Consider the following 24,888-nt stretch of genomic DNA (forward strand, 5'->3'; position numbering starts at 1 on the left):
GATACCCTGGATGTCTGTAGTGACTCAGCAGGTAGACTTACTGTGTAGCTGATTCACAGGCTTATATCAGACTGTTTTGTTGGGGTGAATAATGCTGAATTGGAGCTTCCACCTTACTTCTCACCAACATCCTGCAGGGAATCACACTGAGTCCTAAATCGATAATCTCCTGCTGACTAAAGACAATGGATGCTTCGCAGCCTGTTAACTGTTCTTTGTCACAAACCATTTATATCATCCTGAATCATGGGTCTTGCTGTCAAGGCTGATTACGCTGTTCCCGTAGGGTCACCCTTTCTTTCTTTTAGTTAATAAAAGAGTAATGGCCCGTTGCTTTTTTCTTCCCTTCTTTCTTTTCCTTTATTTTTTGGCTGAAAAATATATTCATATATACATTACAAATACACATATTTTACATACATCAAAATGGTACATGTATACACATATATTACACACATCAGAATGGTACATAGCAGTTGTCAGGTGGAAACGTGAATGCTTCAGTTAACAGAAAAAGTCACCTTCCTTGTGCTCAGAAGTGGACTATTATGTCTTGTACCTCCAGAATGACCAGCCCCCTCAACCAGAGGAAGCCACGTCCACCCCTGTGAATACTATCTCCTTCAACGTTGCCCTGAAAGAAAATCAAATTTAACCAAGGTCGGTTTTAAATGTTGGCAATATATTTTTAGAAGGCCAGTGAGACTAAAATCAATATGAGATGGCAGCATATTTCATCTCAGAGACGCCTGTTTCAAAGGGGTTGCCAGTTACAGACAAGAAAATCTTGGAGATTAAATTCTAAGTATGGCAGAACTATCAGATATGTGGCACCAATGTAATTAGCACCTCAGTAGAGTTCTAAGGAGCATCATTAGGACTTAGAATCAACAAAACTAGGCGACTTCCTTTAGTTTTCCTTTTGGGAGAAAGTGTGCGGTTAGTAATCCCACGTGTGAAACCATCATTTCCTGAAGGCAACATCAGGAGAAATTGATGTCCGGCATTCACTGTGAGAGTCAGTGTTCACTCCATGGGGGATGGGCTGGGATGCAGGATTCAGAGGTGAGGTCCACTGTCTGTAGAATTTGATCAGGAGAGACGTGGCAGCTCCCGGGGGTGGATTCTTATCAGCTCATCTGGGGTGAATGGGGTGTGAAGCCTCAGGTTTTCTTCTCTTTTTTCCCATCAAAGAGCCACTCACATACACACTGTATATACATATATATTTTTTTCAACTTTTAATGCCAGCAGTTGTTTTGTACTACAGGTAGAGAAATTTGATGTTTTAAAAATATGTTTTTCCTCCACTTCCCACTAGAGAAGTAGCCTTGTGGAAGGTTGGGATTTACTTCAGCACCTTGACAAACAGACCTCCATGGAGGTCTCTCCAGGGGCGGTCATGGGGCAGCCCTGTGCCTCCTAGCCAGGCTCTTGTGGGGTGCGGGTGCTGAAGCAGCTGGAACTCTTGCCTGGACCAGCAGTAACAAGGAAACCCTCACCTTAAATAAGAGAAGACAATCAACAGCTGCCAACCTTGAAATGTCACAGATGTTATAATTATAACAAGAGCTGGAAGGTAGCCGTCATGAAATGGTTTTACCCTTCTTACAACATCATTGACACAAGTGAGAAAAAAAGAAAGTCTCAGCAGAAAGCAAATGGAAAATGCAGAGCTGAAAATTCAGCTGAAATAAGAGCTCAGAGGATGGGTTTGGCAGCAGAGTGGAGAGGACAGAGGAAAGGATCAGTTAACTTGAAGACAGAACAATAAGAATCACCCACTCTGAACTTAGGAGAGAAATTGGTCTGAAAAATATAATGGACCCATGAGCTTAAAATGAAAAATCTAATATTTAAGTCCTAAGAGTCCCAGAAAAAGAGAAGGAGATCTGAGCTCAAACAGTGCTTGAAGAAATAGTGGCTGAAAACTCCCTAGATTTTGCCAAAGACATAAACCTATACATTAAAGAAGTGGGACAGATCTCAAAAGGATAAACCCAAGACAGATCTTAGTCAAATCCTAAAAACTAAAGACAAAAAAAAACCTTAAAAGCAGCAAGAAAAAATAATATTGTTCTTTAGCTATAGGGGAAAAGTAATTCAAATGATAATAGATTTTCCCACCAGAAACAATGGAAACCAGAAGGAAGTGGCACAGTATTTTTCAACTACTGAAGAGAAAGAACCAGCAACCCAGATTTCTATATATGCCTAAGTAACCTTCAAGAATCTGGCAGAAGCTTTCAGCTCATTAATGAAATGGGCAATAAAAATGAGCAAAGGATTTGAACAGAGATTTTTTTCTAACAAGATTTATAAATGGCCAATAAGGAAAAAGAAGTGCTTGACACGATCAGCCATCAAGGAAATGGAAATCAAGACCACAGCAAGGTCCACTTTATATCCAGTAAGATGTTTATCAAGAAGACAGAAAAGAGCAAGTGGTCCTCAACTTGTGGAGAAGCAGAGATCCTCAGACCCTGATGGGAAGGATGTGCAATGTCCATGGGGTGGAACAGCTGGCAGTTCCCAGTGTCACTCCTTTGAGGACACTCAGGAGAAATGAGCTCACATGTCTACACAGAAACATGCCCATGGATGTTCACAGTAACATGAGTCATAGTAGCACAATCAAATAAATACCCCAGAGGTGGAGGAATGGATGCATAGATTGTGGTGTATCTACACAGCAGAATGTTAGCTAGCAGCTTAAAAAGCAAAGTGCTACACATGCTACAATATGGATAAACCTAAAAGCATCACAGTGAGAAGCTAGACACAAAGGACCACATGCTGTATATTTTCATTAATGTGAAATGTCCACAACAGGTAATTCTGTGGAGATATGGTGTAGATTAGCATGCCGAAGATTAGAATGAGGGGATCAGGAGTGACGGGTTCCAGCAAAGACCAATGTTCTTAAATTGATTGTGATGATGGATGCATAACTGAGACAATACTAAAAGCCACTAAATTATGCACTTTCAAGTGGCTGGTGTAAAGGTACATGAATTATAGCTCTTAAGAACTATTTTTAAATGTTTTTTTTTATTGTGGTAAAATTCATATACTATAAAAATACTATTTTAACCACATTCAACAGTAAAGTTCGGCAGCACTAAGTACATTCACGTTGTTTTACAACTCTCACTATCATCCGTCTCCTGAACTTTAGGGCTTGCTGTTCTATCCAGCTGATCTGTATGTTTAGTCTTAAAAAAACAAACAAAAAAAAAAAACAAAAAAACACTGTGTTGTCTTGATTCCTGCAGTTTTACAACAGGTCTGAGACAGAGATCCCAGATCCTTTGGCTCCGTCCTCTGTTTCAGCATCACATAGCTGTTACAGGTCCTCTCCACACAAACCCAAGAGCGAGCTTCCAATACCCACAGGCAGCTTGCTGGAGTTTTAGGATTTATCGATTCCATAGATCAAGTGGGATGAGTCAGTGTCTTGAAAATGTTGAGTCTTCTGGTCCTCAAATATAAAATATTTCTCTTTACCTTCCACATCTTTGATTTCTTTCCTCAGAGTTTATAGTTTTCCACATAGAAAACTTATCATCATTGTTGTTTAGTTGCTCAGTCATGTCTGACTCTTATGTCCAACTCTTTGAGACCCTGTGGACTGTAGCCTACCAGGCTTTTCTGTCCATAGGATTCTCCAGGCAAGAATACGGGAGTGTGCTGCCATTCCCTTCTCCAGGGGATCTTCCCAACCCAGGGATCAAACCCAGGTCTCCTGCATTGCAGGCAGACGCTTTACCATTTGCGTCTCTAGGAAAACCTTTACTTGTTAGATTTGCACCACAGTATTCCCTTTTGGGGCTTCCCTGGTGGCTCAGCTGGTAAAGAATCCCCTGCAACCCACTCCGGTATTCTTGCCTGGAGAATCCTCATGGATGGAGGAAACTGGCAGGCTGTAAGTCCTACTGCACAGTCCAAGAGGTCACAAAGAGTCGGACACGACTGAACAACTAAACACACACATTCCCTTTTTAATGGGCTACTATAAATGGTATTGTGATTTTAATCTCAAGTTTCTGTTCTCATGGCTGATATACAGGAAAGCAGTTGAATTTTGTGTATTAATTCTGTCTGCTATGGCTTTGCTGTAACTACTTATTAGTTCCATGGGGTTTTTGTTGATTCTTTGGTAATTTCTACCTAGACAGAGAACAAAGACAATTTTCTTTTTCCCCCTCTAATCCACAGACTTTTTTTTTAAAGGTTGAATTTATTTATTTATTTATTTCATTTATTTTTATTAGTTGGAGGCTAATTACAATATTGTAGTGGTTTTTGCCATACATTGACGTGAATCAGCCATGGATTTACATGTGTTCCCCATCCCGATCCCCCCATTCCCGTCACTGTTGTATTGTGCTACCTGTAACTTTCAGCACAAAGTTGAAGGACAGTGGTGAGGGTCATGCCTGCCTTGTTCCCCATCTCAGGGGAGAATGGTGTTTCTAAGTACTCTTTCTCTTTGTCACAGTACACCCAGATTTTTCGGTATCTTTGTTTCTTTCATCTTATTTTTCCACCTCATCTCAGGCCTGTGTAATGGAAAAGACAGTAGAATCTGAGAAACTTTCATTTCCATCCTGAGTTGGATCTTGGCCAGGTTACTTCAATTCATTTGCATTTGCATTTTCTCACTCTTAATTGGGACAATGCTGCCTACGCAGCTGGGCTGTTGCAATGATAACGTGTTTGAAATGAAAATGTGGGGGGAAAACTCTTTATTCACTTAGCACATGATTATCTAACTTTGATTTAGGCCCAATGCTAAATTCCACGGATACAACTGTGAGCAAGATATAGATTCAGAACTCAGAAAACTAGTGGGAAAAGACAATCAAGGTCACAGTGTATTTTAATAAACCATCACAAATGTTAATAGACCCATATGTGCACAAAGTACGTTTTTAGTAATCAGAAGCCACTGTCTTGTTATTATTCTTTTTTTTTTTTTTGAGGTTTAGTTATTTTTCTTGAATTGTCAAAGAGTTCATGACTTCTCTTGTTTCTTTCTTGTATATCTTCTTTGCATCTATCACCCAAAATCAGTCCACTTCTTCACTGTAATCTCTCTAGTTTCTTCCTCATTTTCACGACTTCCTCTTCTTCTCACTACATGTCTCAAAAATGTCCATTCCTGGGGTATATAAGAGTACTGTGTTCTCTTTGGTGACATGTACATACTGGTTCACATGCAGTTCAGATGGTAAATGGGGAGAGTATGTCAAATATAATCTTTCAGAGAGCAGGGGTGAAAATAATTATGTTTTTGATAGCACAATGTCTTTTTCATAACATGAATGGGTTCAGGTGCACAACACAACTTTACACAAGCCAGTACTACTGTTGGGCTCCATCTTTTTGTCCTGTGAGCAACAGGAAGATTAAAGGAAGGCTTTTCATGTGTATGAGTACATGGGAGCTCCTGACTCAATTTTGTGTTTTAAGAAAGAAAATAACCAATTATACTTGGTTTCCCAAAGGACAGTGGCTTGTTGCTAGGCAACTTCTTTATGAAACTCATACTGTGATAACTAAATACAGCTCCCAGTTAACTTCCAGGTAGCCTCTGATTATAGAGGTGAGCAGCTGAAACAATCCATTAACACTGTCAGTCTTTCCTTTGACTGTTGGGGCAGGAAGGAGACCCCCCATGTGGGGAGATGTGGAGGGGCTGGGGGCATAGCTCAGGTGACACACAGACTACTAGGGAGTGTCAGCAGGTGACATCCAAACAGTGGTCTGCCTTTACATGCCTCATGCTGCCATCAGGCACCAATTTAAAGTTTTGGCTTTAAAGCACAAAGTCATTTGTCCTGTCTGTCTCCCCACTTTCTTAGTAGTCAGCTAATGAAGCAGCCAGCATCTAAAGATGCTGTGTGTGTGCCTGTGTGTTTAAAAAACATTAAAATAAGTGCTGCTTCTGAGATTTCCAGCAGGTTATGCTGACTCTTTGGTCTCTCCAAACTCATCTCTGCATCAGCAGTTTTGTATTTGATTTGGAACCTGTTCTAAATATGCTCCCCCAAAGATGGGAGGGCATCACACAGAGTGAAAAAGGCCCTGCATAGACCTTCGATAACTTGCATGCTTGCCATTCTTTCAGAGAAAAGCCGGGTTTCACACACACCCCACTGCTCAGGAGAACTCACTCACCAAGCTGTCCTCCTGTCTGATGATTGCTGTGCAAGACATTCTAGAAACTTCTGGTGATGCTTCTTGCTGTTAAAAATGCATTGTCAATTCCATTCACCATTGCAACAGAAAGAATAAAATATCCAGGAATAAACCTACATAAGCAGACAAAAGAACTGTATAGGGAAAATTATAAGACACTGATGAAAGAAATCAAAGATGATATAAATAGTAGGAAGAATCAATATTGTGAAAATTACTATACTACCAAATGCAAGCTATGTATTCAATGCAATCCCTATCAATTTACCAATGGCATTTTTCACAGAACTAGAACAAAAAATTTCACAATTTGTATGGAGACACAAAAGACCCTGAAGAGCCAAAGCAGCCTTGAAAAAGAGGAATGGAACTGGAGGAATCAACCATCCTGACTTCAGACTATACTACAAAGCTACAGTCATCAAGACAGTATGGTATTGGCACAAAAACAGAAATATAGACCAATGAAACAAGATAGAGAGCTTAGAAATAAACTCATGCATCTATGGGTACCTTATTTGTGACAAAAGAGGCAAGAATATACAATGGGACAAAGACAGCCCCTTCAATAAATGGTGCTGGGAAAACTGGACAGCTACATGCAAAAGAATGAAATTAGAACACTTCCTAATGCCATACACAAAGATAAACTTAAAATGGGTTAAAGACCTAAATCTAAGACCAGAAACTATAAAACTCTTAGAGGAAACCATAGGCAGAACACTCAATGACATAAATCAAAGTAAGATCTTCTATGACCCACCTCCCAGAGTAATGGAAATAAAAACAAAAATAAACAAGTGGGACCTGATTAAACTTGAAAGCTTTTGCACAGCAAAAGAAACTACAAACAAGGTGAAAAGACAACCCTCAGAATGGGAGAAAATAATAGCAAAGGAAACAACTGACAAAGAATTAATTTCCAAAATATACAAGCAACTCATACAACTCAATACCAGAAATACAAACAACCCAATCAAAAATTGGGAAGAAGACCTAAACAGACATTTCTCCAATGAAGGCATGCAGATGGCTAACAAACACATGAAAAGATACTCAACATTGCTCATTATTAGAAAAATGCAGGTCAAAACTACAATGAGATACCACCTCATACCAGTCAGAATGGCCATCATAAAAATGTCTACAAACAATAAATGTTGGAGAGGATGTGGAGATAAGGAAACCCTCTTGCATTGCTGGTGGGAATGTAAATTGATACAACCACTATGGAAAATGGTATGGAGACTTCTTTAAAAAACTAGGAGTAGAACCACCATCAGTCAGTTCAGTTCAGTTCAGTCGCTTAGTCATGTCAGACTCTTTGCGACCCCATGAATCGCAGCATGCCAGGCCTCCCTGTCCATCACCAATTCCTGGAGTTTTCTCAAACTCATGCCCATCGAGTCAGTGATGCCATCCAGCCATCTCATTCTCTGTCATCCCCGTCTCCTCCTGCCCCCAAACCCTCCCAGCATCAGGGTCTTTTCCAATGAGTCAACTCTTCGCATGAGGTGGCCAAAGTATTGGAGTTTCAGCTTCAGCATCAGTCCTTCCAATGAACACCCAGGACTGATCTCCTTTAGGATGGACTGGTTTGATCTCCTCGTAGTCCAAGGGACTCTAAAGATTCTTCTCCATATGACCCGACAATTCCACTACTAGGCATATATTCTGGGAAAACCAAAATTGAAAAAACAAAAAAACAAAACACATGTATCCCAGTGTTCATTGCAGCACTACTTACAATAGCTAGAACATGGAAGCAACCTAAATGTCCATCAACAGATGAATGGATAAAGAAGCCGTGGTACATATATACAATGGAATACTACTCAGCCATAAAAAGAAACACATTTGAGTTAGTTCTAATGAGGTGGACAAACCCAAAGCCTATTATACAGAGTGAAGTAAGTCAGAAAGAGAAAGATAAATATTGTATACTAATGAATGCATATGGAATCTAGAAAGATAGTACAATGTATTTATTTTTAGGGCGGCAATGGAGAAACAGACATAGAGAACAGACCTATGAACCTGGGGGTAGGGGAGGAGGGAGTAGGTAAGATGTATGGAGGGAGTAACATGGAAATTTATAGTACCGTATGTGAAATAGACAACCAATAGGAATTTGCTGTCTGACTCAGGGAACTCAAACAGGGGCTCTGTGACAATCTAGAAGGGTGGGGTGGGGAGGGAGATGGGAGGGAGTTTCAGGGGGGAGGGGACATGGGTCTACCTGTGGCTGATTTTTGTTGAAGTATGACAGAAAACCACAAAATTCTGTAAAGCAATGATCTTTCAATTTAAAAAAAAGTGGCAAAAAATGTTTGTTCTGACATTTTGAAATTTGTATTTTGAGAGTCTATGTGGGTTGTCTGAATTAACTATAACCTTGGTTTTGCTACTGTTTTAAGGGATCAAGTATTTATTCTGTTCAGAAACAGAATGAAGAAAACAGTTCTGCTATCCAATAACTATGGTTTACTTTGACAAGCAGTGTTGGAGAAGCAGCGTCTGCTTGATGAGAATAAGGGTGATCTTTAATCAGCTTATCCCTCTGAGTCTTCCAGGACTGGAGCTTCTCTGACTCAGCTATTGGTGATGGTGTGGATCAGTATTGATTAGATTCTAAATGTATAGAGTAATTTTTATTACTCAGAAGGAAACCCACATAAAGTAATATAAGAACTAGTTTTGTTAAATATATTTTACATTGCCCTTAAAATGATAAAATTTATTTAAGATATATTTTCTAAACCACCACAGGTGGGACATCTTAGGTAACAGTTAGGGGAGTAGTCAAATAAACCGGGAGTTTGTGAAGATGCAGAGACCAGAAAACAGAAATCTGCCCAGGTACCAGGGGAGATGGGTGGAATGTAAACCTTCCTGGGTAGGGGAGGGCTCAGGAAGATGAGAAGGTTATAAATAAATGGAGAAGCTTGTATATAAAAACTCTCAATCCTTCAGCATGCCAGGAGAATATGTATTATGTAGAGAGGAGCACCATGAAACAGTGATATTGATGTCTTTTTTTATTGGAAACTAAAGGATTTGTCCAAAAGTGACTTTGTGATTTTTAAGTGTCATATGCTGGTGACTGAATGATTGGTTATATTGTGGAAGGCAAAACAGAGCTGCTTTTGAAAGTGGATAATCTCACTGTCATAATCCCATTATGACTGTCAGTTAATTGTAAAATCCATTCCTCTTCCCAACAAGCAGTCATTGTGAACATGGTTTATTCAGAGTTTCAACCCCAGACATGCCCAGGGGCCACTCATGTGCTGCAACATGGTGGCTCCTAGCCACGTGCTCTAGTCTCCATGAACAGTATGACTGTTAGTGACGGAGATCATGCTCACCACAGACACTAAGCTGTTTTTCCGTAACAAAACTTGTGTTATTAGACAACAAAAATACATATCATGGGAATGAAAGAAGGTTTTAAAGCTCAGATTCCAAACTATGTCCAAAAAAGGCATTGAAAGAAGTTAACTTTTGAGAGGTTTGCAGTTTAATAAACTTACAGTCCCTTTTATCATGACAAATGATTAGACTTTGATTTAAAAATTCCAAAAGACTCCATTTATTGCGAGACCTGGAGCCTTTATGCTGTCACAAAATGTTCTTTTTCTTGAAGGGCAAACGCAAAACCCAGAGGAGGAAGATGGTGTGCAGGTGTAGTGACAGGAAGCACTAACCACTCTTACAACCTGTCTTTCAGGAGAGAACAGTGACCATTCGGAGACAGGCTGTGGGAGGATTTGGACTGAGCATCAAGGTAGCTGCCTCTCCATCTGTCCTACAGAGCATGTGCTCAATGCCTGCATTTCTGTGAACTTTAATTCTTTGTGCTGTTGTGCTTGTGCTGTCATGCCTGACTCTTTGCAACCCCATGGACTGTAAACCGCCAGGCTCCTCTGTCCATGGGATTCTCCAGGAGTGGGTTGCCATTTCCTTCTCTAGGGAATCTTCCCGACCCAGGGATTGAACCCACATCTTCTGTATCTCTTGCATTGCAGGCAAATTCTTTATTGTTGAACCTTCGGGAAAGCCCTTTAACTTTTTGCTCATTGATAATTAATTAGGCAAGAGTGCCTATAGAGAACTTCTTAGTATTTGCACTGAGATGTAAAATAAGTAGGCTCTCAAAATCTTAGCCACTTTTGGTCTTAGAAATTTTAGAAAAGTATTTTGGAGTCACTCAGTCATGATCAACTCTTATGGCCACATGGATTGTGGCCCACCAGGCTCCCCTGTCCACAGAATTCTTCAGGCTAGAATACTAGAGTGGGTTGCCATGCCCTCCTCCAGGGCATCTTCCTGACCCAGGGATCAAACCCAGGTCTACTGCACCGCAGACATTCTTTACAGTCTGAGCTACCATGGAAGCCGCATTTGGGAGATTTACCTTACCTGAAATTGAATGCAACTCATTAATTTTCTTTATGTGGTTTCATCTAGAATTTCAAGTACAGTCCTCAAGTGTGCATATCTTATAACCAGTAAGAGCAGAAAAATCTGGGCTGTCAGTGAAAGGAGCCAGGATGTGTGTCAGGTTCATATAAGGTCTGATAATAAGTTGGATATTGGTTTGATTCCAGTTGTCTTTTTCTTCTGTGCAGTTTTCTTTTTTTTGTTTAAGAAATTGAAAACCTCATGTCCTAGTGTCAAGTATGCAGGAAGACTCAACGTTTTAACTTCTGAATTATTTTTAACATTGACTATCTCTCTCCTCTTCTATTCATTATCAAATTTTAAAGTGTTTTTCTTTCTGTATGTTCTTGATTATTAAACATGTAACACATCTGAAATTTAACATCATTGAAACAAAGTATACATTTTTAAAGGATGGAAAATCACATAAATATTGAAAAAAAATTACCTCAGTGATTTTAAATGCCCTTCAGAAACCCACATCTGTGCAGAGATCAATGGAATGTAACTTTATCTTGGTTGTTGGGTTAGATACTTTGCTTATGTGGGATGAAAGTCATACATCTCAGGCGTACATTTCATGAAATTTTAATACAACTCAAAGTATAGATGCTTGGAAAGTAGAACTCTAAGCTTGATGAACATCAGCTCTAGTTATATTATAAAAATGACTCAAAAATTTGATCAGTATGGAATAGCATGATCTTGTCAAGCAATGAGAGTATTTCTATCTAAAATGTTAATTTTAAGATATATTTTTTACTTTCACTTTATCATCTACTAAGGCCTATGAGAGACGTAGGACAAATTATAAGGTTTGGAAATGATGCAGTGGGAATAAACAGAGGCAAGTTTTCTTGTCGTTGCCCTTTTTTCCCCCCCACATTTATTGAGATTGTCATGAAGGATCTAAAGGTACCACTGAAGATGTTGTCCATGAAAAGAGAACAACAGCTGAATGTGGCTGAAATCCATTCATGATAGCAGTTTCATCTGACATCAGCACTAATATTTCTGGTAGTGGAGCTGTGTGAATTCTGTGCAGGATGGAAATGTTCTTCTCTTTTTATTCAATTTCCATTTAGAGTTAAACCCAATAATACAGTATTACTCATTTTACTGAAATATCACATTTAAGCCTAGAAAATTCTTAAAATCTTAAGAATTTGCCAATAAATCATTTCAGTTTAATATTTGCATTATTTCAGCACAAACAAAACTCTTATACATGTAATAGAGTTATTTTCTAAATCAAATAAGTATATATTTTCCATTGAAAATATAGGCTACAGAAGCAATATTTGAATTGTGATAGGAGATTTGACAAAAACATGAAACTATTTTATAATTCTTGTGACAAACCAACCAACCAGAAATAAAAACATCAATATTTTTATTTAGAATATTGTCCATTCAGCCTGAAAACTTTCCTTATAGGGTTTTCTATTTTAGATTTCTCAGTACTTACCACTGACTCTTGCTTTTCTACATTAAAAAAAATCATTTTAAGCTATCATTCTATTAAGATATTTCAAAATGCAATTTTTTATTTATTCATGCATTCAGTTATTTTAAATGGCAACATTTTATGCAAATTCTTTTACCCTGTAAATTGGGTAAACCTACTGTGATTATCTATTTGAACTACTTCCTTTGCATCTGAGAATTAAATATAAGGGACAGTTTAAGAAAGTATTCTGGCCAAAAAGTAGAATTTGTACTTTAATGTTGTCAATTTGTTTGCTTATCTACCAATTTGACAAGTCTAGCAGCTGACCCAGGGAGGGGTGGGATGAAATCTGGAGGTGTGGGCACACACGTTTACACCTGGCCCGGCCCTGTGTCTCCAAGTGACAGTTCACCCCCCAGGCCCTAAAGTGAGCTGAGAACAGAGAGGAATGCTCCGCCTGCAGGCCTGAGACTTGACCCCTTGGTGAAATGCTCCCAGGGTCTATGTGGGGTGCACCCTCTTGCCCTCTGTCTTCCAGTCCTTCCTTTTACACCATCTTCAGTCTCATACTGCTTTTTAGAGTCATTCCCATATCTGCTATAATTTTGGATCTTTTTTTCTTTTTGGCAATTCTTTGGAATTCTTCATGGAGGCTACCAATACTCAGTCTTCCTTGATTAAAATATCTCTCAGAAGTCAGAAACTTGGGTGTTTTTCCCTTGTATTCATTTTTTTTGTTTGTTTGTTTGCCTCTCAGTAAAATACCAAGCTCTTCTAATTGTATTTTTAGATTTCAATAAAAGGCTAGACATAGAATCACTTAACTCTCCTCTTACAATCACCTACTCTCCTGGGTTCTCAGCCTGAAGCCACTTTTCTGAAGGGCTCAGGTTCCTGCATCTACCTGGTTTATACCCTCAACTTCTCTGCAGGCACCTTCTGTCCCCACTGATCTTCACGTGGCCTCTGGCTCCTGTCCAGGTGTATCACTAGTCCTACCGCATCTTCGGGTCCTCTTATCTGGATCATCCAGATACTTGCATTTCTAAAAATAACATAATCGTTTTCACATTACATCCCTGATAATCACTAGTGTTTCTCCCCCAGGGATCTAATAGCCTTGCATTTTTCCCCATTCTGCTTTTAAGAGTCACCATATAATCACCTTAAAGTAAGCTGTCGTCTTGACCTCATCAGACTTTAATTTTTCTTCTGTTTATCTCTTAAAGTGCAATACCATCCATTTGCATACTATTAAATCATACCTCTGGTTATTGTGATTAAGAGAATCACCTTTTAGAGAAAGAGTGTTTTGAATATTATTATAGAAAGATGTCTTATGGAGTATTTTTCAAAAGACTCAGCTTTTCTTACCTAAACTGTAAGTTGATGGATTAAGGAAATGTTTGTGATCAAAGATAAGATTTCTATCTGAAATCTTGAACTTTGCAGCAATGTGAAATTCTAAGTATTATTACCATTAAAATCTTATCATTTATAAACAATAATTTCTAATAGTTATTAACTGCTCTTGAACTGCCAGATTCTGAACTAACTATATTTTGTGTCCAGAAAGTAGACAGCTGTTGTTGGACCTCTATAGACAACAAGATTAAGAGGTTAGGTTATTTACCCATTTTTTGTAACAGGCAGAGCTGCACCTCAACCCCCATCAAAGCTGATGACAGAGTCCTGACTCCCAATGAATATTCTCTTTAGCTGTAAAACCAGCAGGAAATTATCTCTATGCCCTCAGTTTGAAAACAAAAACAATGTTTCCTCTCTAAGTTATTCGCATTCTGGTTTACTTACAACTGAAAGAGACTGATTGAAATGTCCAGCAGCAAGTGAACAATATCCTAACATCAAGGGCTGGGTATTAATTGTATCAGATTCACCAAATAAACATGCAGGTCTTCACAGTAGTTGTCATAAATGTCTGTAGTTTAAGTTATTAGTGATTTCAGGGCAAAAGTCTGTAGATACCAAGTGTTGCTACAAGCACACACATATTTGCATTCATTTCCTCACTTTGCCTGGTTCTCACTCTTTGTCTGAGGCTTCTGTCTCCACCAGGGTCAACATGGATACGTACCTCTGCGCCACAGAAACAGGAGGGTAACAGGGCAGGCAGTAGCGCTCAGTTAGAGAGTGTGCACTAGTTCCAAGGGCCAGGTAAAACCACTGATGAATTATCATTCAATGGGTGATTTTCTAAATTCAATAACTTATTGAATTGTAGTTCACATACCATACAGACTATCAACTTAAAGTGTACAAGTCAGTGGTTTTTATTATGTTCACAGATGTGTGCACTCCTAAGTCAGTTTTAGAACAGTTTCATCAACAGAAGAAGAAACCCGGAGCTTTCAGCCACCGCCCCCCACCCCGTCTCAGCTCTGAGCAGCCAGCAGTCTGCTCTCTGCCCCTACAGAATTCCCTATTCTGAATTTCCATAGGAAAGCAATCATAAATCATGTGGGAAAGACCATTAACTTTGCCATAGCTAAGCTGAGTGGTTTTGGCATATCAGCACCTCATTTAGATGAATAAAAACATTGTCCATGTTCTCAAAATTATGTTCCTTTAGGTGCTTCTCCTGTACCTGTCTATTGTCTGTGATTTTCTGTTTACAAGTATTCTCCTTTCTCTGAATGGATCTGTAATGTTGAACTCTATTATCTTTTTCTTTCTGGAGCCCAGAATATGACTGATTGATTGTAATGAAAAGATTGAGTTGAAAAGATTATTTGGCAAGATTCCCAGTGTTATTAAAAACATAATTGAGTTTGGTTTAGTGGAATTTCACACTTATACTGGAAAATCATTGTATAGTGGTCAAGCTCAAAATGCTTTAACTAAGGCCTTATATCCTGGTACCTATAGAACTAGCTATAGAATTGATTATGTTTTGTGAAAAGACTCTTTCAAAACTGAGTGGTGTACTTTTTAATATTTTCTGGGGTGCACTTTAGATTGTCACCTCACTTTTTCTAATCTCATTTTACCCCGGATCAACCGAGTTCGAATAATTCATTTACTTTCTGTAAACTGTGGCCACAAGCCTTGCACCCTAACCGGCCTCAGGGTATGTCGAGGAGTAGATGATGAAGGGAATCTGCCCTGACCTCAGGTCTTTCATATTCTAGAGGGAAAGGAGACATTGATCAAAGTGTCACACAGAGAAACATGGTCCCAGGCATGGCCCAGGGCATGTGCACAGAGGCTGAAGAAAGGACTCTGGCTTTGTGTGAGCAGGGTCTTAACCTTACACCAGGCTAAGGGTCAAGGGGAAGAAGCACTGGGGGCCAAGGGGTCATGCTTGCGAATGAGGACGAAGGTCCAGGATAAAGCAGAGAGGAGGCTGAGGTTACTGGACCTTGGCTTTTAGCCCACGTGCAATGTGAAGCCTGTCGCCAACTATAAACAGGGTGAGTCATGTTATCTGCTTTCTGTCTGGAAGGTTTTGAATCTCCCTAGTTAGGTCCAGAGCTAAATCTAATTTACTTTGATAGAGCTGGACTGCTCTCACATTTCATTAAATAAATGAAGGCACAGTGATCTTCACTTCCAATTTTATCTCCTGAGTTTTGTCTTAAAAATCTCTCTCTAATCAATTAATAAAGTCATCTCCTTAAATTAGCTTTAAAATTCTCTCAGAGAATTTTAAATCTCCAAATGTCTGATTAAAAAAATAGTAAACATAAAACATTTGGATTCAAGTCATTGAAATTTCAGAAGAAATTTTACATATAAAAGAAAAATGTTGACCAAACAGGAGTTGGTTACACTTTATTATTAAAAGATAGTTGTAAGTCTCAGGTATTGAGGGAAGGATGGATAGCTGAGTTGACCCTCAGAAAACTGGTACCTCTAGACCAAACCTGGGAGAGACTGCCCACTCTCCCACCATGGTAGCCTGCGCTAAATACCTGAGCATCAAGAAAACCTTTGAATTCAGTGCTGCAAGGAGAGAAAACTGCAAGAAGCAAACACAGCTGAAGGAAAGAGCTATAACGCCAGCTGCCGGCCTAGAGTGACATACATAGGGGTTTCCTCTGCCCCCAACTCGAGAACCATATCTGGATGGGTCTGTTTTCTCTGTTTATGTCACATAAAACATCATCACTCTATGCTTTGTTTTGACCAGCATTTTCTTCTAAGAAATGGAGATGTATTCTGAAATTTCTTCCCATTTTCGAAGTATCTCTAGGAACTATCTGTAACCATACACCTTGGAGTCCATCATTCACCTTCTTCGTTTCTACTCAAAATCTTTCTGCAAAGTATTTTCAAGAGCGAAAAATTTTAGGTCTGAGAAAGCTTTATAGTTCATTGTTTCACTTAATCACTCAACAAACATGTCAAAGCTTAAGAAAGCATCATTATTCCAGGCACTGATATTACCTCAATGTAGGAAACAAATTTGATCCCTAGGTTAGGAAGATACCCTGGAGAACAACAAAGTAACTTACTCCAGTGTTCTTGCCTGAAGAATCTCATGGACAGAGCAGGCTGGTGGGCCACAGTCCATGGGGTTGCAAAGAGTGGGACATGACTGAAGCAACTTAGCATGCGCACACGAGCAGGAAACAAATAGCCAAACCAAATAGCCAAGACAAATACATAAGTAAGTCCATCACCATCGCAGAACTTACTCTGTGGCTGGGGACAAGGGAAGGAGAAAGAAAATACATGATGAATGTAGGAAATGAAGAAGACAGTAGAAGAGGAGAAGCTGATGAATATAATAGGAGAAGACAGAACAGAATGCAGGCATGGGGAACCCAGAGCCCTAACCCTACTCATGAAGGTCCTTGGGTCTTGATCTGTGCGGTTTCTTCTGCTCTGGAAGCACGTCTGTGCACTGTGCCCTATGTCCCAGTCCTGGGCTCTGATCATGTGAGGATCGTCCTAGACAGGTTCAGGGTGCTGTGACTCAGACCATGAGGCAAAAGCAGGACCCAGAGCCGAGGAAGCTCACCCCAGAGATTCTGCCCAGAACTCGTGTGGGTGGGGGGTGAGTGTCTGCTCAGTGGGATGTGGTGAAAACAGCAGACTGATGGGTGGGTTTGAATTTCACCCTGGGTAACACAGCTTTCAATATTTGTTTATCACATCGCTTCCTAATACCCCAGAAGTAGAAAGGACTACTTGTCAAGTAAAACTTCAGAGTCACTGCTTTTCTCGACTATTGCCTCTCTTGGGCTTTCCAGGTGGCTCAGTGGTAAAGGATCTGCCTGCCAATGCAGGAGATGCAGGTTCGATCCCTGGGTCAGGAGTGTCCCATAAAGAGGAAACAGCGACCCACTCTGGTGTTCTTGCCTGGGAAACCCATCCCATGGGCAGAGGAGCCTGGCGCTACAGTCCATGGGGCTGCAAGAATCTGACACAACTGAGCATGTGTGCATTGTCTATTTTATTTTTAAATTTATTGAAACTCAGTACTAAAAATGGACATTCATGGGAAAAAATGTCTATTCTAAAATAAATTTTGCCCTTGAAGGGAGAAAGGCTTAGGGATTTACTTATTCTGAAGCTGCAGAAGCCCCAGTGGAATTTAGATCTTCTTTTGAACTACCCACATTAAAAGTGCCATCCTTACCTTCTATGTGAAATCTTACTGTTTAATGAACTTACTTGATTTTTTAACTATTGCTTTCAACCTTCTCAACTCTGTTACATAAAACCGTAATTTATACAGTTACTTCAGGAATTTATTTTCTTCCACATAAGTTCAGTTACTTATTTTTCTGTATTTTTTCCTATCTCATTTGGTCCATTAGCCAAAGCACTACTTCATTATTCTTGATAGCTTACTGTGTTCTTTAGTTTATGCTTCCATATAATACTGATGACCTCCCCGCCTCCATTAAGCATATGCACACTCTGCTTTTTGTCCAGTTTGTGCAGGTAGAGGTCTGTCTAGCCACTTAGCATTCCAAGGGGCCATTGCTTTGTTCCCAGCATAGAACAACTTAGCCAGATAATGGAAATGCATAATTGTCTGCTGTTTGGAACCTGAAATAAGAGTTTCTACAATGGATAGAGAGCATGGCTGGTCATTGGAGGAAATCTCTTCTTAAGGTATCTCCAAATTAATCTTAAAAAACTAAAAATTTCAAAGTCAACTATTATTAATTCTTGGATGCACAGTGAAATTCTAAACAGATAAACATCTTGAGAGTCTCCTTAATAGAGAAATTCCACGAGTTTATTTAAATTCTATTTAGTGTCTTTTCACCTGCTATCCTTGGCCTGTTTAGTTTCCTAACTAAAAGCTGAGTTCTTATTCTTTTGAGATTAAAAAGTGAAACGTGATTTTTTTTCTTTTCAGGGGGGAGCAGAACATAACATTCCAGTTGTGGTTTCAAAAATCTCGAAGGAGCAGAGAGGTAAAGTGTTCAGATGGTGTCCTGTGGCTGCTTCCTGAGTGAGTCACAGTCCTGAGGAGCAATATTGTAGTTAAGAACCATGAGATTGTACGAAATCTCTCATTCCAGTTCCCATGACCAGGCCACATGTGGCTGGTTCTAACTGTGGAGTTTCAGTCTCTTATCCACACCCAGCCCCCAGCTGTGGGGCGGGCTGGTCTTTAAAAAGAAATATGGAACTGATTCTATTGTCAATGGATTGACTATCCAGATCTAGACATTTTCATAGACACCTTAAACTTATAGGAACATGAGAACATTTAGTCCTCCCTCCAGACTGTAAGACCTGAAATGATGGGAATAAATGGAAGTATCTCAGCATGTGTTTCAGTACTTGAGCTGAATCATATGATTATTTTTTGCATTTCCATTGCTTGTGGATCTTTTAAGATGCTACCCTTATAGACCATTTTACTTTTTCCTTTAATTACTTTTTCCTTTAATCCTCCTCCATCTTTGCCTTTGCCCTCAATCAGTTTTGGCTTTATTGAATTAAGAACTCTTACATCTGTGTGAAGAAAGTAGACGAGACATAGTCAATTCTCCTTCTCCATTCACAGCTGAACTGTCAGGACTGCTGTTTATTGGGGATGCAATTCTTCAGGTATACATTTTACCATTATTTTCCATGTGTCACCAAGATACAGTCAGTTCACAGTATGCTCTTCAAATTCTCTCTCTCTTTCCATTGCAGATAAATGGGATTAATGTGAGAAAATGCAGACATGAAGAAGTGGTGAGTCTTCTTTACCTTTTCCTAATATTGTTATTTTCCCCATGTGCAAATGATTTATGGCATTGATAAAAACTTCCTTATTTCATTAGGATCATATGAAACTGGTCCTGTGTGATATCAGATTTCCGAATAATCTCTTGTTTTATTTTTCACATAGAAACAGATCAGTGACTATCACCCAGAACAAAATGCAATTCAAGAAATACTAAAGGAGGGCTATTTGCTATGGTTCCCAATTAATCCCCACAGTTTTACCTTGCAGCTCAGTCAGTAAAGAATCTGCCTGCAATGCAGGAGACCTGGATTTGATTTCTGAATCAAGAAGATCCCCTGGAGAAGGAAATGGCGACCCACTCCAGTATTCTTGCCTAGAGAATCCCATGGACAGAGGAGCCTGGCAGGCTACAGTCCATGGTGTCACAACAGTCGGACACAATTTAGTGACTAAACCACCACCAGAGCATGTCCACTAAGCATATCTCTAGGTGAAATACACCTCTAAATCTTTGCAAATCTTTGAAAGTTTATACATTCTCAGTTGCTCAGTCCTGTCTGAGTCTTTGTGACCCTATAGACTGTAACCCGTCGGGTTTCTTTGTCCTTTGGATTCTCCAGATGAGAATATTTGAGTCTGTTGCCATTTTCTTCTTCAGGGCATCTTCCCCACCCAGGGTTCAAACTGGCAGGAGACTTAAGAGACGTGTGTGTGTGTGTGTGTGTGCGTGCGCATGTGTGTGTGTGTGTGCATGTGTGTGTGTGAGAGAGAGAGAGACAGCATTCAGAGACAGTTGAGCTCAAGACTCTGGTTTAACACTTAGCAGCTACACAAAAAGGTCAGCATTGTTTACTGTGAATTTTCTTGGATGTTGGTAAATGTGCGGACCTGAATTCCGGGCCTCGGATGTCCTAATTCACTCCGTTTAGGTGACCCAGGAATTTGTCTTTCAGCAGCCAGCCCAGTGGTTTCATGTCAGCAACCTCTAATCGACACTTTGGGAGAAGCTGGGAGGTGGAGGAGCTTCCGTGGGGCTGAGAGAGGACATAAAAAGATGATGCCGGAAAGAACAGCCAGTGTCGGGCGCTTGGGAAATGTTTTTCACGGTTGATTCAATAACACTCATAGAATCTTCACTGAATTTCCATATCAGCTCACATGGGAAAGGAGAGAGGAGAAATTATGTTTAAAGGTTTGTACTCAGGGGTCAAACAAAATGAAAATACCCTGAGCCTTCGGCTTTCCACAGCTTCAGTTCCTTTGGTTTGTGAGGACACATCTCCTCTGCTAACAGCTAGTTGGAGAAGACTCTCCTGACATATTTACATATTTCAGACCTCAAAGAGGCAGCTTCAAGTGTTTGGGAAGCTCCAGCTTCACCAGCAGAGTTCTGGAGGGTTCTTTGTGGGACGGGCAAGGAGTGTCCCTTTGCATCACTCCTCTGCTCTCTCAAAAATCCTACTTGGCCCCCACTGGCATCCCTGGTGAGGCTCGCAGAAAATTTATATACTTCAGATCTTAGGCCACACCAAATAGGTACAGGGAAAAGCAATATTTGAGAACGAATAAAAATTCTCATTTTTAGACAAATGAGAATTAGCACAGCACAGACCACTCTGTTCTGAATACATGTAAATACCAAATAAAGCCCTGTAAGCAGAGATATTTTAACTTTAGTCTTTTTTTTCCAGAAGTACAGAGAGATGTAAAACTCATTGTCCAGGGAGCAAGAACAGGTGCATTCTCTCCAAAAAGACGCATGCTATCAGTGGAGTCCGGTTTGTGATTTGTTCTTCGGAGGTACACAGTGAGCTTACAGGAACTGTGTGGAGCTTTGATTGAATAGATCAGCATGGCCTGAAAGAGTTGTCATGGTTGTTGAGTTGTTCAGTATTCACGTCCAACTCTTTGCGACTCCATGGACTGTAACACGCCAGGCTTATCTGTCCTTCACCATCTCCCGGCGTTTGCTCACACTCATATCTATTGAAACAGTGATGCCACCCAATCATCTCATTCTCTGTTGCCATTTTCTCCTGCCCTCAATCTTTCCCAGCATCAGGGTCTTTTCCAAGGAGTCAGTTTTCTCATCAGCTGGCCAAAGTATTGGAGATTCAGCTTCAGCATCAGTCCTTCCAATGAATATTCAGGGTTTATTTCCTTTTGGATTGACTGATTTGACCTCCTTGCTGTCCAAGGGACTCTCAAGAGTCTTCTCCAGAACCATGATTTGAAAGCATCAATTCTTCGGTGCTCAGCCTTCTTTATGGTCCAGAACTTACATCCGTGCATGACTACTGGAAAAACCATAGACTTGACAATACAATCCTTTGTCAAAAAATTGATGTCTCTGCTTTTCACTATGCTACTAGGCTTGTCACAGCTTTTCTTCCAAGGAGCAAGTGTCTTTTAATTTCATGGCTGCAGTCTAAAAGATTGGAACATGCTTGAATGGTGTTCATTCTATTTCAAAGAAAAGCGACTTGAGATTGTATTGCAAATTGCATGTGGCCCTTTATAATAAGCTTTTATTCTTTTGAGAAGTTTAAACTTATCAGCTTTGAAATGTAGATACTGATTTTCTTACCTGGTTCCAGTCTTTCACTTTGCAACAGTGATTAGCAAGTTTTTATCTTCACTGTCAATTATCTAAGTAAGCAAACTGCTGACACCTCAGTGGGGCTGACTTTAATTAAATGTTTAAGACCAGACTTATGTGGGCAGAAAAAGGCACCACAAGCTGAGAGGTATGGGTAGTTTTAGTGCCTCAGTCAGTGCCTCGGAGTCCCTGATTTAGAAAGAAACCGAGAAGGTATGACAGTAGGTTGTTTGCGCACCTGTCTCCTGTTCACCTGCGCAGGTCACGGCTGTTAGAAGCAGCATCATTCTTAGATGCCTTCTACAGGAAGCCATGGCTTCTATGATGAGCTGTAGACTGGACTGTGTACGTGGGGATCCCACCTCCTCACCCCTGGGTGCTCAGGGGATTGTGTTAATGGAATTCTTTACCCAAATGCCTAGAAATAGATCATCATGGCTTCTGCATCTGTTTCTCATGTTGCCAGTTGGGGTGAGTGATCTCAACTCCAGGCTGTACCCACCCCATCCTGGGAGCCCTCTGGATGCAAGAAATCAAGAAAGTAAAGCTCCCAGTTTCCACATCAAAAAGGATTAGCACAGGCACCAGCTTTGAGACATACGTGTCCTGAAAAAGAGTTTCATCCATTCTTGGTTGTTATGATCTTACTCATACAAAGCATTAGATAGTTAGAAGTGAAAATAACTATCACTCTAATTCTGAATTTGTGAATTTGAACCAAACTCTACCAGAGTGTGTAATTTTTACAACAGCAGAATGAGGAGCTCAAATTATGTAAATTAAAAGATTCATTCAAGCAATGATATCAAATTTTGATAAGAGAAACATAAAATATTGCTTAATATAATTTTGATTGTTATAATATGTGCTTAATTCAAATTTTTGATTGAAAAAAATAGCATTTATCTTTTTAGCTCAATCAGAAAGTGACATTACAAGGGTTTCTATCACATCATCTGAAAATGAGGCATTAGTTTGAATACTAGAAGTTTTGTGAGTTACCAAGAAACACATTCAGGATGTGACTTGGGACTACAGATCATTTTAGACCTTCACAGAAAGATTAACTTGTCACTGAGTTACACACCATGTTTTACCTAACTGCTGACAATTCCCAGTATGTTCTCAGTTTGGAAATAGGTTTTAAGGTCTAACCAATTAATATTTTCCTCAAGGACTCTGACCATACTGGACTTTTTTTTCCTTTGGATCAACTACCACCAACAAAAGCCACACATGAAATAATTTAACTTTTGATATTTCCCACTGGTTTGGGAAATGTTAAGTGCAAAGGCAAAAATGTGGGAAATAATGTTCATTGAATCTGTGAATTTTTGAAAAGCAATAAAATATCCAGAACTTGCCTTATTTACATCCTTAGGTTTTCATTAACACCTTTAGGAGTTCCTCCTCACAGGTCTGTCCCCTAATTAGGCTATGAATAGAGACAGCACAGGAGATAAGTTAATTAATTTTCCTCCTGGCTACAGACTCTCCGCCGGTCCCTACCTGGCTATTAAGAGGGGTTGGTACTTTATTTCATTTCTTTGGTTTTTGCCCAATGTTTCTTTTCCTCTCCCAACGTTCAAGCCAGATTACACATCACAGGGAGTTGTCAAGCCTCCCGAGGCTCCTCCGGGCCGTCATAGTTTCCAGGACTTCTTTTTTCAATAACACTCACAGGTTTGAGGAGTACTGCTCAGGCGCTTTGTGCAGTATGTCTCAACTGGGAGTTTTCTGGTATTTTTCTTGCAACTAGACTGGGTGTTTGTGTTTCTGGAGGAAGGCCACACAGGCACAGCCCATCTTCATCCCATCTCACCACATGTACACACCTTCCTGACTGCGTGGCCAGTGCCGGGCAGAGGCTGAGCGTCAGGGCTCTCTGCTCGAGCCCCCGCATGCTCCCTCCATGCTCTGCTCTGAGGAAGGGGGTCACTGTGCAGACCCCGCACTCAGTGGTAAAGTGCTTCTGTCTCATGGGGTGGGCTGTCTGCCTACGTTCCCTGGAACTCTGCTTCACAGGAGATTTGCCTGTTTATCCTCAATGTTTAAACTTTATTCCATCATTCTGGTAGGTCAGGAAGGGTTGTGGACCTTGACCTTGTACTCTGGGCTATAAGCTCTTTTCACGTGGTTTTAGAGTTGCTTTGCAATAGTCCTTGGGATTGGGGTTTTTTCAGCACTTTCTCAGTCTGTGGCAACAAAAGTTGTTTCAGGCACATCTTGCACATTTCCTGCCAGGCCAGGAATCAGCTGTTTCTCCCAGAGGCCCTGCTTCCCTTTGTTGGAGAACATCTGAGCAACTGCCTTCTTGGAGCTGGGTGCTCGTTGCTCTGGAGCAGCTGTGCCTCCAAGGCCCCTCGGCTCACAGAGGACAGGAGGCGTGTGTGAGTGTGTGCGTGTGTGTGTGTGTACCGAGGTGCTCACATACCTACTCACACATGATCATGTCCATGTTCACATTAGGCTAAACACGAGGCTACATGGCTGCCTCCAAGTAAAGTCATCATCACGTAGATGAACGACTAGAACTAGCCCCCTCCCTTTGTTTATCTGTAACCCCCCTCAGCAGATGGCCACACCATCTGCCGTCTGTCGAGTTAATTGTTCTAACCCAGTACATATGTACAGCAGGATCAGGATGATTAACCCACTCACCAGTGTGCAAACTCCATGAGGACAGTAGAGGATATTTGCCTTTCGTCTTCCAGATTTCATTAGTGTTAGGTCAGTTCCACTCCCCCACGCCCTACAGGGAAGTGGTTCCAGACACTGATAACACAATCTTGTTGCCTTCGGTTCTTCATCCTAACATTCCCTCAACCTACCAAATGACTCTAAAGGTCTGCACACATCAAGGCTCACTCACCTTTTGCTGCGTACTCTACAAGTTTTGACAAGTGCACAGCATCACGTCTCCACCATCATGACACCATGCAGACGAGTTCCACATCCCTAAAATATCCTCCTCAACCAGCTCCCCCCCCGCCAAACACACCAGCAATCTTCTGGAAATAATCATCT

General features: G+C 40.4%; 1 protein-coding gene across 6 annotated transcripts in view; it reads left to right on the forward strand.

Annotated features, from left to right (window-relative positions):
* Window positions 1-24,888, forward strand: part of SNTG1 (syntrophin gamma 1) — a 391,921-nt gene that overhangs the window by 260,497 nt on the left and 106,536 nt on the right. For 5 of the 6 annotated variants that reach the window (XM_070477087.1, XM_070477085.1, XM_070477090.1 and 2 more), the window contains 4 exons: window positions 9,935-9,991; window positions 18,435-18,492; window positions 19,092-19,135; window positions 19,226-19,267. In XM_070477087.1, the coding sequence (XP_070333188.1) occupies window positions 9,935-9,991; window positions 18,435-18,492; window positions 19,092-19,135; window positions 19,226-19,267 (201 nt within the window). The remainder of the gene's footprint in view (window positions 1-9,934; window positions 9,992-18,434; window positions 18,493-19,091; window positions 19,136-19,225; window positions 19,268-24,888) is intronic. The other variant, XM_070477089.1, reaches the window with a different exon arrangement.

This window comes from Odocoileus virginianus, chromosome 15 (assembly GCF_023699985.2).
Source record: "Odocoileus virginianus isolate 20LAN1187 ecotype Illinois chromosome 15, Ovbor_1.2, whole genome shotgun sequence".
In the NCBI taxonomy this organism is placed as follows: Eukaryota; Metazoa; Chordata; class Mammalia; order Artiodactyla; family Cervidae; genus Odocoileus; species Odocoileus virginianus.